General features: G+C 48.0%; 1 protein-coding gene across 2 annotated transcripts in view; it reads right to left on the bottom strand.

The window, feature by feature from the left end:
• LOC144729404 (inositol 1,4,5-trisphosphate-gated calcium channel ITPR1-like) overlaps nt 1-17,882 on the bottom strand; it is a 154,616-nt gene that overhangs the window by 46,289 nt on the left and 90,445 nt on the right. For both annotated transcript variants that reach the window (XM_078609666.1, XM_078609667.1), the window contains exons 40-47: nt 15,773-15,966; nt 10,431-10,620; nt 9,686-9,963; nt 6,717-6,917; nt 5,989-6,099; nt 4,679-4,774; nt 2,895-3,020; nt 2,289-2,399 (exon numbers count right to left, since the gene is read on the bottom strand). In XM_078609666.1, the coding sequence (XP_078465792.1) occupies nt 2,289-2,399; nt 2,895-3,020; nt 4,679-4,774; nt 5,989-6,099; nt 6,717-6,917; nt 9,686-9,963; nt 10,431-10,620; nt 15,773-15,966 (1,307 nt within the window). The remainder of the gene's footprint in view (nt 1-2,288; nt 2,400-2,894; nt 3,021-4,678; nt 4,775-5,988; nt 6,100-6,716; nt 6,918-9,685; nt 9,964-10,430; nt 10,621-15,772; nt 15,967-17,882) is intronic.

Raw genomic sequence — 17,882 nt, 5'->3', positions numbered from 1 at the left:
TGGTTTACATTGAGCAGCCACCCCTGCTGGCTACTACTGTGGGTATATCAACCATAAAACCACGTGCAGTCCCCGCTTCAGCGGATCGCTCAAGATCCCGTGACGTCGTTCGCAAGAGCATGCCATTTTTTGCTGGCGACGCGTTCAAGATTTTTCAATATTACCTGCAAAAGACTCGACTGGAAAATACATAGCGATCGTTGCCCACACCCACACACTGCTTTTTTTTTTTACAGGTCCCTCCGGAAAACTGAGTGACGAGACCAAGCGAGGCTTTCCTGGGTAAACAAGCGGTGTAATGATACCAATAATGATAGTAATGATAGCAGTGCCAGCAGTGTGTCGACAGCGCCGACCTCTGAACCCCGCGGCCACCTCACACACGGCGAGGACTTAAAACGCTCGGTGCGTGCTCGATTCATGCTGCTCTCCCGTCCCCGCGCGTGCGTCTTACGTAATCTGCCATTGACGCAGTTCAGTGCCTCAATTTGCCGCGCCAGGCAATTAAAGTTGAAGATTAACACGTTATTATTATAATCATTATCGGACCGCCACCTGAAGCACCATATACGCACGCCCACGTCACCTTGGTAACATCATATTGCTGCTAAACAAGAGATTACAAGAATTATAAATCTCCAATTTCCTTTTATTCGTTTCGGTGAATTTTGGACTTAATCAGATTTTGCATCTTCCTGAACATCTGTCCCAGCGTGACCAGAACAATAATTTCAAATTTTGTGTCCATTGTTAAGATTACCATCTGAAAAGGTGGTTTTCAACCGTTTATTTTTACGACCTATATCTATTAAAAAAAGGCATAAGAATCCCAAAGCTTTTTTCAGGAACATCCTGCACTGGGAGAACTGGAAACTTCACACGTGGATTGTACGGCAATTAGTTTATTTTCCTGAAACGAGTGGTGGGAAATTAAATTTTCCGTCTTGGTCAAACTCCGTTCCAATGGAGCTTGCAGTTTTCTCGGCTTTCTGGAATTCTCTGCCACTTGAACATCGTGCATTTGAGACTGTTCCGTACTCAAGACAAGACTTGTTTTCGTGTTTTGTATTTACATTTTTTTTACATTTCATTGATTGTATTTAATATCTCATGTCCACCACCCTGTCTATACCCAAGTACTGATGCATTACATTTTTTGTAAAGAGTTTGGAGATGTGCTTGTATTTTGACGCTACATAAATGGAAATTGTACTCTATTGTACTCATTCAATTGATTCTGAACAGTGGCGTCACACAACACTGTTTTTTATTTTACATAAAGAAGGAGGCTTGGTTATTTTCAGAGCCAAGCCAACCTTGGCCGGGATATGAATTTTAAAACCACCTCAGTGCCCGAACCGGGTTCGTGAACCCTCACTCATAGCTTTAAATCGGGAAATTGGTGACAGAAAATGTCTCTTGGAAAATAGGTGACGTTTCATCTGCAGCAGCACAAAACGCTCCCCACAAAGTCGAGATGGGAACAATACTAGATAACAAAAACGGAGCTATAACATGGGACCTTTTTCCCCAGTATCAAAGTGTGACAAAATAAAAAATAGGTTTTACCCTTTAAGGCAAAAAAAGCAGGTGTTCAGCTGTTCAAACACCAAATAGAAACCTTTTGCAAGGAATCATGTCTGCATTAAACACACACACTTGTGGTGAACATGCAAGAAAAAACATGTTCTTCTGATAATATATAGCATTGTCTTTCAAACTGTTTGGTATACATAAGAGACAAGCCCCGCTATAGGGCCGAGCCTCACCAGTGTCAGACCAGAGGGCGCCAATAAGGGGAACAGTACAAGGGCAATGCAAACGCCAACGCATTTCATAGCCTCAGGTGAAGCAGTTTTATCTACCGCACAACACATGCCTGCCCCTTCACGCTGCGCAACAGGGCAGCATCGACCACCTACATTTTAGAAACGTCATGCGTCTTGCCTGAGACCCCGTCTGTCAATCGCAGCACTTGTTTATTTGAGTCATGCAAGTGGCTTGGCAGGGGGAGTTAGTGACCACGAATGATTTCAACGTAATACGCCGGTTCGATCCTCAACAAGGGAAGAGTCGCAATAATTCAAACCCCAGCATCCCCTCGGCTACCTCGGCACACGTGGCGGTCAACGGGGGGGACGGCATTTTTTTCCCCGTTCGCGGCACCGAGTTTCCAGGAGTGAGAGTCAACGTCACCGATTCTGAGTGTTTGTGGGAAAAAAAAAAAGCAGCTATGCAATGGACAGGGCGGGGGTCTGGCGGATGGCGATCGGTGCAGCCCAGGGTACCTCTATCTGCGACGTGTGCTTGGTGTAGTAGTCCAGAGCCTCGCTGCCCTCTTCGCCTGGGCTCGACGAGAGATGCAGCATTTGGTCAAGCTCCTTGTTGTGCCGAGCCAACTGCGTGGCCAGGGACGTTCACAAGTCGGGGGGGGGGGGGGCACAGAGGTGAGAACAAAAGGCAAAGATTCCACCCCACCCCCCACAAAGCATTTAACAGACAGTTGGGGCCAGGGCTGCTCTGCTCGTGAGCGCTTGTAAAGGCCGGTAAGGTGTGCAAGAGTCGGGAGGAGGGGAGGGCAGGAACATTCATGATTTAAAAAAAGGGATGTACTATCAAAAACAGGCAACTTTTATTGTTACAATTTTAATTTCTGATCCACCTTCTATAAAAAAAGGTTGGCCTTGGCATACTTTAGGTCAATAACACAATAAGAAAATGATGAAAAAACGCAAAAGGGCCCACATGGAATGCTTACCATCCATTTGCACGAGTGAAGTTATTTAAAAAACCAAGTCGAAACAAAGGCACACGCACACACACACAAGAGCTTGGGGGACCCATGCGCTCCCCTCCGACAGACAGCGAGCAGAGTCGACCTCTCCAGTGCCCACCTGGTGAGCCAGAATGTAGATGTTGTGTCCCACTTCCTTCGGAGAGGTGCTCTGCTGCTCCTCCACCACGCCATCCTCGCCATCCTCCTGCTCCTCCTGGCGGTAGGCCTTCTTGATGACGGCCACCTGGGAGGGCGGGCAACGCCGAGGGGTCGTGCGGGAAAAGGGGAGCGAGAGGCCATACGTCGAGCAATGGAAATGGAGACTGTGTCCAGCGGTTTGAAAGAGAGCCACATTCCTGAGATGGACCGAATGTTTGGCGTAGTTTAGAGAGAGTTTGTAGCCGACGCAGTAGTGCGATAGAAACAAACGTGAAAAGCATTTCGGTCTATTGAAGATCCGGCACTCAGAAAAGCCACTCACTTTAGTTTTGCTCACTTTCTTGTCACTCCTCTTACAGGTCATCTTTTCCCCCAAAAGTCATATTACACCTCGAGACTTCACCAAGTCACCCGTTCCCTTACGATTCATGCCGCGTTCAGCCACCACATTTGCAGGACTCTCTTCCTTCTTTCCTCGCACCGCTCAGTTTGGGAATTCCCTCCCATGAACTTTCCCCCCCCCCCAAGTTCATAGAATCTCTCAAGAAAAAAAAAAGCTTTCGTTCCTCATCTGCTGTATCACCATTCGTGCTCGTAGTTGCTAGCTTGGGCACTTTCTCCATTCTTCTCTCTTTCCAAGTTCCCACAACCAGACTTCTGTTCAACAAACGTTTTCTGATCTGGTGCACTGTCATTCGTGCTCCGTTTGCTGGCTGCTGCTCGGCGCAACTGGTCTTGGATCTGTGGTCACAAAACTGTCATAAAAACCATGGCTCAAGAGTTTGGGCTCACAATCATGATGCCTTGAATTGCAGGAACCTCATTTTTTTGTGGAAATAAAAACCTGATGCATTCCTTCCCACACCGTTCCTTAAAATAAATCAGTCAATGTCTAATTTTCCCGCGCATCCATTCATCTGTAAGTGGAAAATTGGCCATGCACAGGTTGGAAAAAAAAATCACATAATGACTTGTAATCGTCCAAATCTTTGGGCTCATCAATTCTCCACCAACAAAAAGGTTTGGCTCACTGCTTAAGAGTTGTTACCTCATCAGCAAGTGTGGTCCAGAAGCAAATGGCAACGGTTAGGAGGCATTGCACGGGTCACTCCCCCCCCCCCCTCCCGCCGACTCCAATGCTCGAATCAAAAGTCGCGATTTGTAATTACCGTCTTGTTTGTATGTATTATTTGTCGAGTTTCTCTTTTCACTGGCACAGATGTAACACGAGCATATAATTCACAAACATCGTAAACAGTTGCTTCCAATCGATGCATCGTTAGATGCCGAGGCAACACAAAAAAAATTAACCTGTAAAAACAAAGTTTTTCACTATAAATCCTTTATATGCGTGGCATCGGGGCGGCTAGAGTTCTCTCGTCCTCTGGCTTGAGATGGCTGCCACCTATGGGTCAGATGATTGTCTGGCAGCATTAAGCAATTGGTAATTAAATATTTTAAAAAATTCCCCTAAAAAGTGTAAAATTTTGGAATTTTTTTTTCACGAAAATGCATTGTCACGCACAACGAGTCTGTGTGCAAAATGTCAGCTCGATTGGATCACGGGAAGTGGGTTAATAAACGACCGAAAGATTTGCACGGTTGTAAGCAAGCAAGCGAACTTAATATAAAGGATTTAAAAAAGAATTCGGCGCAATGAAATTAAACAAAAATCGGACATCTCCAAAGTCGTAAACTCTCGAGCTGGGCTTAGGCGGAGCGTGGAGCCGGTGGTGGCCGTACCAGCTCCTTGGGCCGCATGTTGTAGAGGATCCGCTCCGCGTTTTCACTGTCGTGGCGACTCTCCATGATCGCCAGCAGCAGCTTGGAGGCGTTGTCCTGCACGAGATATTTGTAGGACGGCAGTTTTAATAAGAAGCACATCAGGGCGAGGCGAGGATGTGGAAAGAATTACAGCTCTTGTTCGTGGCGCAAACCGGTCTCTTATCTAAAGCCAGGTCCAGAGCTGACATGGCCCAACCATGTTGGCATTGCCACCAGAAAAATAATAATAATGCCATGTATTTACCCAGAAAAGACGAAACATGTGGTAGGAAACTGGGATAACTCCAGAAACACACAATATGGGAAGAGGGGGGGGGAAACGAAATCACGTACAGATAGATTCAAGAATCCATTGATTTATTACAATCCCCTCCTGACCATATTGCAGTGCAAGGCTCACAACATCTGGTATTCCATACTCTTTGGTTCTTTCGGTAAAGTCACGTAGGTATAAAATCAAATAAATCACGACGTTTCGGGCGCAACACAAGCGTCTGTCATCAGGTGGGAAAGCTTCTGGTATTCCCAAAGAAGGTCACAAATAAGTCAGAGCCAGCCTCAACCCTACTAAAGAGTCCACTTTCATCCGACAAGACCATGGCGATTTGGTCAGTTATTCGAGAATTTGGCCAATTTGAATAAGTTTGCGAGCCCCAAAACGGGGCATGGGTTTGGACCAAGTTAACGAAGGTGTCGAGTGAAGGCGGCTCCCTCTCACGGTCAGCAGTGGCTGGGAGCCAGTTACCATCAGCTAAACCTTCCAAACATCAGCATTTGGCTGGGACGATTCGTCCCAAAGCAGGCAAAAGGTGGGGGGGGGGGGGCTCTACCAGAGGATTGAGTGGAGTTGGCAGAGTGGCCAGAACTAGTGGCAGAAAGGGGGGTGGTGCTAGTGACAAGGTGGGGATGGTCGGGAGCGGTGATGTAGCGGTTAGCGCGCAGCGCTACGAACCCGGTGACCCGAGTTCGATTCCGCTCACGGCCAAAACCGGTTCCGATAATCGTCACTGGTCCTGGGCCTCCCCTAGGTCGACTCAGCCTCAAATGAGTACATCGTCACTCGGGAAACAAAGGCAGTCGGCTGTGGTGATGACCCTCCCATCCCCTCGTGTGCCGTGCCGGCCTTCACAGGTGCTTTCTAAACAACAGCACTTGCCCCAACAGTCTGTTAAGGCTATACAGGGGATCTTTGTCTTCATGGTCATGTAAAAGGGGGCGGGGCTGACAGAGGGAGGGGGGGGCTGCCCGCTGCCCACGTGTCCCTTTACCTTAAGCTCCAGCACAAGCTCCATGCGATCCTTGCCGAGGGGGTTGATGTCGTTGAGAATCAGCGCGATGATGATGTCGATGCCGTTGGACTCGTGCGTAGCGATGCAGTTCTAGCGAAGATCGGCATCATCATCAGAATTACAAGCACGTCGCCACTCTAGGGTGCCTCAACTGCCAGGTTGTTTTCCACCGTTTTGCGATTATTTAAAAAATGGCACATTAGTGGCAGGGCCGCAGCCACAGTGGGTGTCCGAACACCTAAAGAACGACAACATTTTGCACCCCAGGGTCAAAGACAAAAGATCCCCTGCATAGCCTTCGTAGACTGTTGGGGCAAGTACTGTTAAGCGAGCACCTATGAAGGCTGGCATAGCACATGGAGGGGGTGGGTGGCTAGCACCACGCCCGGCAACCTTTATCTCTCTTCCGGCGATGTTTACACACTGCACCAGGCACTCAGTTGAGGCCCAGGACCGGTACAGATAATGGTCGCTGGTGTTGGCCATGAGCGGGAATCGAACCCTCGGGTTAAAAATCGGGTTCATGGCACAGCGAGCGGACTATTAATTGCTACACACCGAGCCTAGGCTTTTGTTCATGGAGTTTGTCCCACCCCCCCCCCCCACCCCTTGCAGTGCTTTGTACTGGGCCCATGTTGAGTGATAATCAAAACAACATACCAAATTCCCACCAGCGGCAAAATGGCATCTCTAGAGCAGCGTCGTACCTGGTTCTCGTGGCAGGGCCCCTGGCAGTACTCGGTGAGGCTCTCAAGTGTCTGGTTGATGAGGCCTACGTTGCGCTCGTTGATGTAGAGGCCCAGCAAGCCCAGGCCGCCCGTGGTGCTACCGCAGATGCAGTCGAGGAACTGCAGCGTCTCGCACACCAGGTTGTAGTTGGTCTTGTTGTTCTGGCAGCGCAGGAAGTTCTGCCAAATGTTGGGAATGGATGGACGAAAATAAAAAGGCGCGTGAAAATCGGAGGCGATGGTCAAAGTTGGTATTTCGTTGGCAGTGCTCAACTACTGTTTTGCGGTCCAGAGATGGTGGTGGAATTTCCGTGTTCGTATCGTGGACTTAACTTTATCCCGAGGGGTACACTCACTGCTGGTGGTTCATTTATTGACCACGAGACAGATGATGATGGGATGAGCAGATTCCACAGCTATATTTAAAAAAACTCAACCTTCCAATTTGGGAGTCATGTGCTCTAACCATGACACCAACTGGCCAAAATAAACAACAACAAAAATCTAGGTTATACAAAGATTTTATCAAACCGCACATTAACCATAAATGAAAAAAACACATTTCTAGGACAAAATAAAAAACTTCGGGTTTGTATTTGCTTTGCAACTGCATCCACGGCATGTAAAACACTAGGCATTGAATGATTCAACCCCACAGCAGCGATGTCATGAATTGTCACCGAGAAATTCATTCTGAGGTCTCAGTTTTGTTACAGCCACGTTCACACGCTGCGTCGTCTCATTTGTTTCGCCACATTTTGGTGCGTTGTTGTTTTCGCTGCTCTTGCCTCCACGATCCGTTCTCAATTTCCACACAAAAACACGAGTTTGTGAATGGCATTGCTTTTTGCATCCAACAAAGCCCCACGATTTACATGAGCGTGCTCGCCAATAACAGTACTCGTCGAACAAGTCAGAGACCGGTCCAGGGTTTTGCTTGCGTGAACACAAGCCGATTGACATTGATTTTGAAATGCAATGGGTTGTTGACGGGACTAAACACATTTTACTTGCGTCTGGAGACAGAAGAGAGTTTCTGCTTATATTTTACATTTTCTTTCAGCCACAATGCTCTACAGCAAATGATCACGAGTTTGCTACGTCTAAACATGATCAATCTATTTGCATATAATTTGCATGGAATGTAAATAACAGACTTAAAAGATTGCGTGCGTGGGAATCGTTAAAATAAATGCGGCTCAAGTCTTTTACATTATATATATAAATAAACATGATGTGCGTTATCATGCAATTGGAGACCTAATTGTGTCAGAAAGCAAAGTTCACAACACCTTGGTGGTGATAATAATATTGACCCCCCCCCATTCGTAATTTGCACTTTGCAGCAAAAAAAAAAGTGTTAAGACCCAAGATAAACTAAACACATCCGAGGCTAAAGATTTCTCCTCCGCGTCTTTGCCACGTCAAAAAAGTGCAACCAATGAGGATTTCTCCCCACGTGCAGTAATTTGAACATTAATTGCCACTATTAACTCCAATTCGACAATCCTGTGTGTTTAATAGGAGCTCGCCAACTGCAAGGCCAGCAATCTGCTGCCCATGTACCTTAAGTTGCAATCCTGGGTCCAAGAGAGCTGGCATAATGCGATTGGGTAACACATTACAGGCTCTTGCATGACCTCGTAACAAGACATTTAATATGTCGGTGATCAGGGCAGGTGGCCCAGTGGTACAGCAAGCAGCCTGCGATCTCGGATTGCTTAGCCCATCATCCCTTCTGGGGTCAGGAGTGATTTTTTCCTATGGATATATTTGCCCCTGCCATTGGGAATGTGGAATTTCCACCAGTGACCAAGGGGATATAAAAACAGGACTTGCACCGCCCCAATGTTCTCATTTCAGCAGGATGTTCCTTTGAATATGTTCCTGCATAAGATGATTAAATTTGGTCATACCTTTCGTGATTAAATGTTTTATTGCTTGTGCGCGTCTTCCAAACTAGATCACCAAGTATAAATTATTTCAGGAATCCATCCAAATTATTTCAGGAGTTCATCACAAGAGGTTAAGAAACCCAATGTGGTTGGGTGGCTCAGACAGCTATTACTGTGTCAAAGCACAGAGCCCGCCACCGATGAAAATCTCGAGTGTTTAAAAATCGATAGGCATTTGCCCAATATTCCAGATGCTCAAGCGTAGCAGAGTTTGACGGTTCTCAGCCCGATAACTGATGACGGCACAACAAAAACAAACCCCGATCAAGTAAAATTTGGTTTTCATTCAATTGAAGTCACTGCCAGCGTTGGAGGTTCGCACCAAAGTCCGGATTTATTGGTCGTGCGACGAGCGTTTCTGGCAAGCAAGACTGCGCGGGTAACTCTCGTGAGGGCACTTTACAGGGATCTTAGTAGGAGTTTTTGCGATATCTTCTGGCGGTCATTTCTTGACAAAACCCCGAAATAATTATGAAAAATGTCTTCATGTCATGGGTGTAATCCAACGGCACAATGGGGAATAATTTCAATAAGTTCGTTCTCTGCAAGGCCGAGTTAGGATTTGCTTTCTGAGCGTTATGAATGAACCCTCATCGTGACGATGACAGTATAGTAAGGATAGTTTAAGGAAAGTAAAATAAAAACTAAATTTACAGCTGTCGAACGGCACCGTATTAATGCACCCCATGGGAAGTCACAATTGAGAAAATTCAATAAATTACTCGTTTTGTTTTTGCAATGTCATTTGTCATTTTACATTCTTTGAATAGGCCGTACAATTAAAATTCTCTCCATTAGCACGCAATTTGTAAAGACAAATCGTCGCAAGCTAATTCTCACGCGCGCGCGCAATTTGAAGACGAAATCACGAAAGTTAAAATAATCAATTCGAATCCTAAGAATGAACTCGACGTTAATTTACAAGCCTGGCTTGCCGGCCTCCCTCCCACATCCCGGTGAGGTCACGGACCACCTCAAGACCTCCAAGCCGACCTGCAGCGCTGGGTTGTGGTTTTCGCAGAGCAACTGCAGGAAGCGCAGGATCGGTTCCATGATGGAGATGAGTGGGCTGATCTCATCCGACTCCACATAGGTTGCTCTCTCTCCTCCTCCGCCTTCTCCGGATCCAGATGCTGTTGAGCTACTCCCTCCAGCCTGTGTGATGCCACCGCTGCTGCCACCACCACCACCATCCTCCGTGTCCGCATCACCGTCGCGCCGGTAACGTTTCGTGTCCTCGCTCAAGGATAACGTCGAGCATCGCCGCACAGCTGCGGAGGGGGAAGGGATGGTGGATCACAGAAGTTGGATCTTTAGTTGATCATCCATAAGAGGTTTTTGTGACAAGTGTTAAACTTTAATTGATTAAGTCGATTTGATCAACTATGGTCTCAGGTCTATACAATAACAAAGATCCGTTAATACAGCCTTTAACAGACTGTTTGGGGCAAAAGTTGTGAGAGAGCACCTATTTAAGGGCCGGTACCACGAAGGGGATGAGTGTCCAACACCGCAACACCTTAGTGTCTCGTCAGTGCCAACGTTTACAGAGCAGGTACTAATTTAAGGCTGAATAAACCTAGGGGGAGGCCCAGGACCGGTTCAGATAAATCACTGGTGTTGGCGGCGAGCGGGAATCAAACTCTGGGTCGCCGGGTTCGTAGCGCAGCGTGCTAACCGCTACATTACCGCTCCCTACACACACACAGATTAGCGGCTTATTAAATAGCGTGGTCACCTCTCCTGTGGCTGACGGAGGGCAGATCCTTCTCGGTGCCATCGTCCTCCTTGTTCTCGCCCCCCAGCTCTGCGGTGTTCACAGTCACCGTCGCCTTGATCTCCTGCTGCGCCGCCTTCATGCGCTCATAGAAAACCCTGAAGAACTTCTCAGATTTCTTGTCCTCGGTGAGTCGACGGTAAAACGAGTGCTGGAGGAGAGTAAAAAAAAAACGCTTCAATGAACAGGTCGGGAAGAAGGAAGAAAAATCAAGCACATGCATGGACTGTGTTTATCAGTTTCCTGGGTACACAGCTTTAAAGAAAGTTGCCCATCGTTTCAGCCGTTGTGCCGAAAGATCGAATAGAACGCGACCTTCGGTTTGGATGCCCATATAGCGTGCAAACCATTATACCACCCGGAGCATCCAACTTGTACAGTGGATGGCACCACTTTTCTTTTTCAAATAAACAGGTTTGGAAAAATGATGCTTTTGCATGGATTATTTCGTGCTTTCCCACACGTGTTTGTCTACGGAAGTATTTAACTAGCGGTGCAAGGTACCGGCGCATCGTTGTCAGAGCGAAATGTCTTTGCATATTTGCCAAACTTGTTTTTTTGCTTCCAAGTTTTAGACAACCGTTTTATCAATTTGGCCGGTCGCCGTGAGCAACACACCTTCATACCACAAGTTCATTCGTATTGGATCATCGTTACGGGCGTCACAGTACCTCCCATTATAGGAGGGACGGACGGATGGACAGAGCCAATGTATACATAGATTTTACTGGTAGGAACGTCCTGGTCACACCAGCCCACAGGGGATTATTGTGTCCGTCCGTCCATTATGCAGAGAGGGGCTGGGGAGGGGCTGGTCACCCCGTGGTGCCCTTATAAAACTCAACGTTTAACCTACTCACGCCGGCTTGTGCCCGCCCTCACAGTCGGGCATATTTTCAAAATACACCACGCCGCCGTTGACCCTGGTCATTGACCGAGCAACCCAACGTTCCTACCCGCTCCCTCCGCAGGAATGTGTTTATTTCCTCCCCCCCCCATCCCTGCTGTAAATGTCCACGTGATGGGTCACTGTGGTACTCTCATTTGTGGCCAGGTCACTTCTGAAAAATGAGTTAATAGCTCAGTGGGCTTTACCTGGTAATATATGTTCGAGGTTAGTTTTGTGTGTATATTTTTTCAATTATTTTTTCTTTCCTATACTTTACATCCTATGGGTGTGTCTTGTCACAACTTTCTGACCCCGTGCCCCTACTCGACATCCAACATCTGTGACAAAGAGCTTTATAGCTCAAATTCCTCCAGTTTAAATATTCTGATTCTGCTTTAAACTTCATTTGAGAAGCGTAAACTATTGCGAGGGGGCCAACAACTATAATCAGAGCAGCGATCCATTGCTCTGGATTGTAAAGATTCTTGCGCTTTTCATTCACACGTCATCGCTCTGTAACATCCTCCGACACAGCGTCGTGCGCGCTTGCTCACCGTCCGACGTTGGAAAGGAAAAACGTCTTCATCTCAGGACGGCGACGACACCAGACAAAATTGGAATTAGATTTCGGACGAATAGAACCAAAAAAAACAAAAACACGCGCACTGGGGAGAAAATCCAAAATTCTAAGAATCCGTACGTCCGTTCCAATTTAGGCTATTGTAAGTAGCACGGTACTGTACTGGTGATTGTCATGAGAAGTTGGCAATGGGCCACCCTCACCTCTCCCAGCAGTCACACCATGGAAATCGCAGCTTCCGTGGGGATTATCCGCCGTCATTCTACACCCGGGTGGTGGAGACCGGTTGGCTGACCTCTTGCAGGGTTTGCAAATTGCCGAATAGAGCTTTGGCCAACTGCCACATTTCTAAATACATAAAAAATAAATTATACGGACCCTTCAAGCCATCTTCTCCACAGAACACCAACTACACCTGACAAATTATATGAAAACGGGACAAGGTTTGCATGTCAACTGGCTTTAAGATTTCAGATAGATACACCTTTGCTTTAACTATGAAAACGCACTATTATTTAGTCAATCACCGTATGGGAGTAAAGAACTCGACACACTGCATTAGTTGCGAGGGGATGCTTGAACATACGTCACCATGCTGGTCTGCAGATTGGTCAATGTGGATGCCCTGGGACATTTTTCAATATTAACCTCCATCCATAAAAATCGATGTTAGCCTTGACCAGGTATTGAACAGCGGCAAAATCACGCAAGCTGTAGGGGGTAAATTGTTACATGCCTAGCACCAAGCATTCCCTCCCCCGTGCGCCAATATGTGCAGAGCACCAATGCGTTTCAGCCAGAGGTAACTCGGGGGATATGCAGTCAAGAGCTGGTAACGTACTCTCTGGTCTGTTGCTGAGTTACACGCAAGAAAATATATATATATAGATATATATGTGTATATATATATAAAACAACAACCGCCATTCGCCACTAAGTGGCGGTGACGTCACCACGACGCTTGTGCCAGGCCATGTGCACCTTGAGGCCACGTGAAGTGTCGAACGCCCGCTGGCAGGAGGTCACGGGGCAGACCCAGGTGCCACGGGTCGACTGACTGAGACGACCGAGATGACTGGCTGATGCACCACCTGTGCCCCCTACTGTGCCAACTTGCTGTGCTTTAGCCACCCGGCACGCCGCTCGTTGTTGTGTAAATATACACACACACCACACAGAAACATACCGCCATTTTACCCTCACAGACTAAGGCTGCTGTTAGCGAGCATCTATTTAGGCTGGCATAGCACGCGAGGACAAATTTGACTGAAGGGAGGTCAAGGTCAGGTTGGGATATCACATGGAACTTTTTTCCTTCTTGGAACAGATTTTAGCTACGGATGGGAATGGCACTCGGGTCACGGGGAGCGTTGGGGCAGTGCGCGAGCCACTGTCACAGCACGCCAAGCAGTGCCTCGCATTCCTTAGGCACACGGATGTGGCGACATTGGTGTGGTCAGTGCCACGAATTGTTCCAGCCCACCGGCTAACTGCACTTGCAAACCATCCGTCACGGCCACAATGTACGTGCCTAACGCGTACGGAAATCCGCCGAAAAAAATAAATAAAAAAAATCGCAGAACCTGTGCACCGCGAAAATTTAAATGAACAAAAAAAGCGAGAGCACACAGGAGCGGAGCACCGCAACCCCCTTCCAACAATTTGGCCAATTTCACGGCGACGGCTCGGCGGGGGCTGCCTGCGTCAATCAACCCCCGCCCTCCCCCCGCTCGGGGAGGGATCCTGCTGGCAGAACGACACCGCTGGGCGCCGACATTTACGGCGACCTCCTCCCACTTGGCGGCGTGGAGCGGCGCTGGGTCGGCACGTCCCAGGGCCAAAAATAAATTATTTAAGTCACGCACAACCTTATTTATGCAGGCAGTGGTGGCTCGGGCAGAGATTATGAATAACAGGCCAAGGGTGAGGAAAAGGGTTGGCCCAGCGGGCGTGGGGTAACGGTGCCAGTCATTACAGGGGGGGGGAGGGGCGGGTCTGTAAATAACTCCACTCCGGATCAACCCAAAGCGAGCCGTGTCGGTGTTTGAAATGTGCCGTGCGCAGCCCACTGTAGGTCAACACCCCAACACGGTGTTGAAGAACCCGCTAAAGGCCGGCGACGATGCATTAATGCAGAGTGCGCATCACCGAAGGGGTATTTAATCAAATTCCCTTTTTCACGAGATAATACATGTGTGCATGGGTGTCATGCTACCGGCAAGTGAATTTGTTTCAAAGAGTCTTTGCAAACCTTTCGGTTATCACCTTGCACGTATGGGTTTCCACCACACCCCGCCCCCCCCCCACAGTTTCCTCCCACACGCCAAAGACTCATTAATGGAATTATCCAAGCATCTGATTTGTAGGACCCTCCTGAAAATTAATTTGGAGACCCAATACAACGAGAGACTGTCGTGGGCAAATTAATTACATTATTATCAATGCATGCCTCGCATCATTTCATTAAAATGGGAATCCAATTTGCATCAAGTGATAATAAGAGGGACCACTTTCAGTCCTGTATAGCCACTTCTCAAAATGGGAAAAAAAAATCATACATCCCAATTGAATATTGCTTTAATCATTGACTATTGGATTTACATAATCACTTCCATTGGAACAGCTCGCTATTGTCCAGTTAGATGTGATTACAACGATGCCACCGACAGAAAAAAGCAATGCAGAAAAACACATTACAAACGACATCAACAGGATGTGCACACGCATTCATGTTTTTACCACTCCGTTATCCTGCCTACGAACCAATGACGAGAAATGCCTCCGATCTCAGAGTTCAGGAGCTAAGCAGGGCTGGTGCCTGGATAGTGTCTGGATTGGGTGCCATGGTGGTGTGATGTTAACTCACTCGCCTAGTATGCAGGATGTCGTGGGTTTGATCCCGATCCTGACGTCTGTATTTTTAGAGTGTGCATGCTCTCCATGTGGTTGCGTGGATTTTTCTGCGTCTCCCCCGGTTCTTCGCCACATTTAGAAAAGTGCATTTAGAGTATTTTGCTGCTAGAAATTTCAACAGGATAGGTCACTTCACTGAGCTGTGGTCAGATCGCTTCTGAATAAGACGTATATGCTCAGTGCGCCTTAACCTGGTTAAATAAAAATCGTAAAACTAGGGTGACCACCATAGACAAACAGGTTGTCATAGGCTTACATGCTTCCAAGTCTATGTTCACCGTGTCTGTACGTCAATGTTACCGCATCCATGCTGCCCCCCGACTCTACGGTCCCTTATTGACCAGCCTGGTGAAATGCGGTCTTCGGCCCGGCACGGTGTCGATAGGCCCTTGCCCGGCAGTAGAATGACAAACAAGGGGCTGCACACGTGTGCACGCAACATCGTACAATACAAAGCGAGCCAGCAGAGAATTCCGTACCATCTTCAAGCACACGGATAACAACTGCAGGAGACCTTGCGCAACAGAGATAAACACTCACCTGGATGTCAAACAAAGACAACAGCCTTAGACTGTTGGGGCAAGTGCTGTTAGCGAGCACCTATGAAGGCCGGCACTGCACACGAGGGGAGGGGGGGGTGGGTGGCCAGCACCACGTATGGTCGGCCGCCTTCGTCTCCCCTTTGGCGATGTTTACACACCGCGACCAGGTACTCATTTGAGGCCGAGTGGACCTAGGGGAGGCCCAGGAACGATTCAGCTAATCGTCACTGGTGTTGGTCGCGAGCAGGAATCGAACTCTGATCGCCGGTTTCGTAGCGCAGTGCGCTAACCGCTGCATTACCGCTCTTGAATAAAACAGAGGATTTCCGGCTTGCATTGCGATGGATTTTTCCTCTCATCTCATCATTTGGCGACTCACCTGTATGGTGGTGTTCCCCCCCTCCAGCAGGGCAATCCCCAGCAAGACGCTGTCATGGAAGATGCGATCGCTCGTCGTGCTCACGACGAGGTCGATCACGAGGTCGGAGGCCCCCTCCTGGTCCAGGTGGCATTGGATGCTGGCGAGGGTCATCTCGGAGCGGTTGAGTAATGCCGGGGTCACGGAGGCCTGGCCTGGATGTCAAAGTAATGCCGACAAATGCGCGCGCACGCACGCACAATAATTAATAATAACAATAATTTCCAGGCCTTTGTCAATCCACTGTTAAGATCGAGGCCACTTGGACCACACACTTTATCACGCCAGTCAGTTCAAGTTGGTGGTGTGAGGGAGGGGAGCCTAGGACCAGATTGGCGGCCATAACTCGGTACCAATGTTGGCCAGATCGGGAGTTAACTTCTGTTGCTAGTGCTCCATCGCTGCCCCCACGGTCCTTACCCTAAACATCATCGGCGCGTGTCCGTGAAATGGTCGGAGATGGTTGGTTAGTTGGCATGTAATGGATGCATCAATTTAGAAAAAAACATGTTTATGCATTCATGACACGGGCAGCAAATGGTGCGTGCAAGATTGTTTCGTTTCTTATTTGGACACAATGAGGCAGCTACGAGATGTTGCGATCGCTACAAATACCGAAAACAATAGATTTTTACAAAGGAAGGAGTGACCGCCAATAAGCGACAGATGAACGTCTCATGCGAGGTGGGCGAATCATGAATGTCTAAGTGGTGGACAAATTCTCTCCACGGCTTTGTACAACTGCAGCTTCTCTACAACCATCAAAGCTCCAGCTCTGACCTCTGCTCGCAAAGAGTGTTTCTCAAACCACCTGTGTTGCTTGTCACTCCCTCCAGGTCATCTTTCCTTTAGCCCGACCCAACAAAAGCACCATTTTGCTTCAAAAATCTGCCCCACATGACCCGGTGATCCGGTGTAATGTCAATTTTGCTGCGTTCCATCCTTTCGACAAATTCTCTTCCTCTGCCGTGTCGACACGATAAGGGCATCATGTGTGAACGCCATCAGGAAGCAGGTTAGGGAGAGTACATTCGAGAATGTTTTGAGCAAAATCTCGCATTTGGTAACAACTTGGTTGTACGATTTAGAAAAAAAATGGGGCTCATGACATTTGCCAGGCAATGTAAATTGTAGAGTGAATGAGCAGTGCCCGGGGCTAATAATACAAATCAGAGAGCCCCCCTTCCCATAACTCAGTTAGCAACACAAAAACACAAATGATCAAATAGAAAAAGTGAAAAGATCAATTCCAATCAGGCTTCGTCCCTGCCAAGTCATTAGAAACATTACTTAACTTCACATCCAACGAGATGACGCCTTTCACAAAAAAAATCTAAAAGTTTGAACTCGAATTCCAAACCCACGTGTTTACCAGCCAGCAGGTTTCACTCCTTAACCTACACCCCCGCCGTTTCATTCCACCATCCATCCATCCATTCATGACCGAAGCATACAACAAATTCTTCTTGGAGCCAGCGCTGGAGTCTTGTTGCCAAGTGAAAATAATGCCCCAATTAAAAGCGACCGCGTCGACCTCATGGGAGCGGCGGGGGGGGGGGAGAGACGCACATGCGGCACCATGTGCTTGGTCCACGTGCCCTCGGGGCAGGTGCGGCAACGCCGCCAAAGTGAGCGGAAGCTCCGCATGGCCCTACCCTCTCGCGCCACACGCACGCACGCACGCGAGTGCACACGAGCACCTAACATTGTCACAGCAGGCGTGCATCTACACGCTCGCAAATTATACTATACACACACACGCTAAAAAAAAAATAAACCCACACACGATTATCCCCCTGCATAGGATTAGAGACTGTTGGCGCAAATACTTTTAGCGAGTAGCGACGAGGGCTGGCACGAGGTGGTGGTGTGTACCTACTACATTGTTAGACATATGAAACGCACACACAATACCACGCAAAAAAAACTATGCAGCATTATAGACCGTTGGGGAAAGTGCTGTTAGCAAGCGCCTATTTAGGCGGCCACAACTTATGAAGGAGGTGGCGGTGTGTGGCCACAGCACCAAGTCTGACCCGGCTCAGATATCACCCTGCCACCGATGTTAGCC

Source organism: Lampetra planeri, chromosome 32, assembly GCF_965212315.1.
Source record: "Lampetra planeri chromosome 32, kcLamPlan1.2.h2, whole genome shotgun sequence".
Taxonomy (NCBI): Eukaryota; Metazoa; Chordata; class Hyperoartia; order Petromyzontiformes; family Petromyzontidae; genus Lampetra; species Lampetra planeri.
Note: the sequence above shows the minus strand (reverse complement) of the source record. Positions and strands in the feature narration are given on the sequence as shown.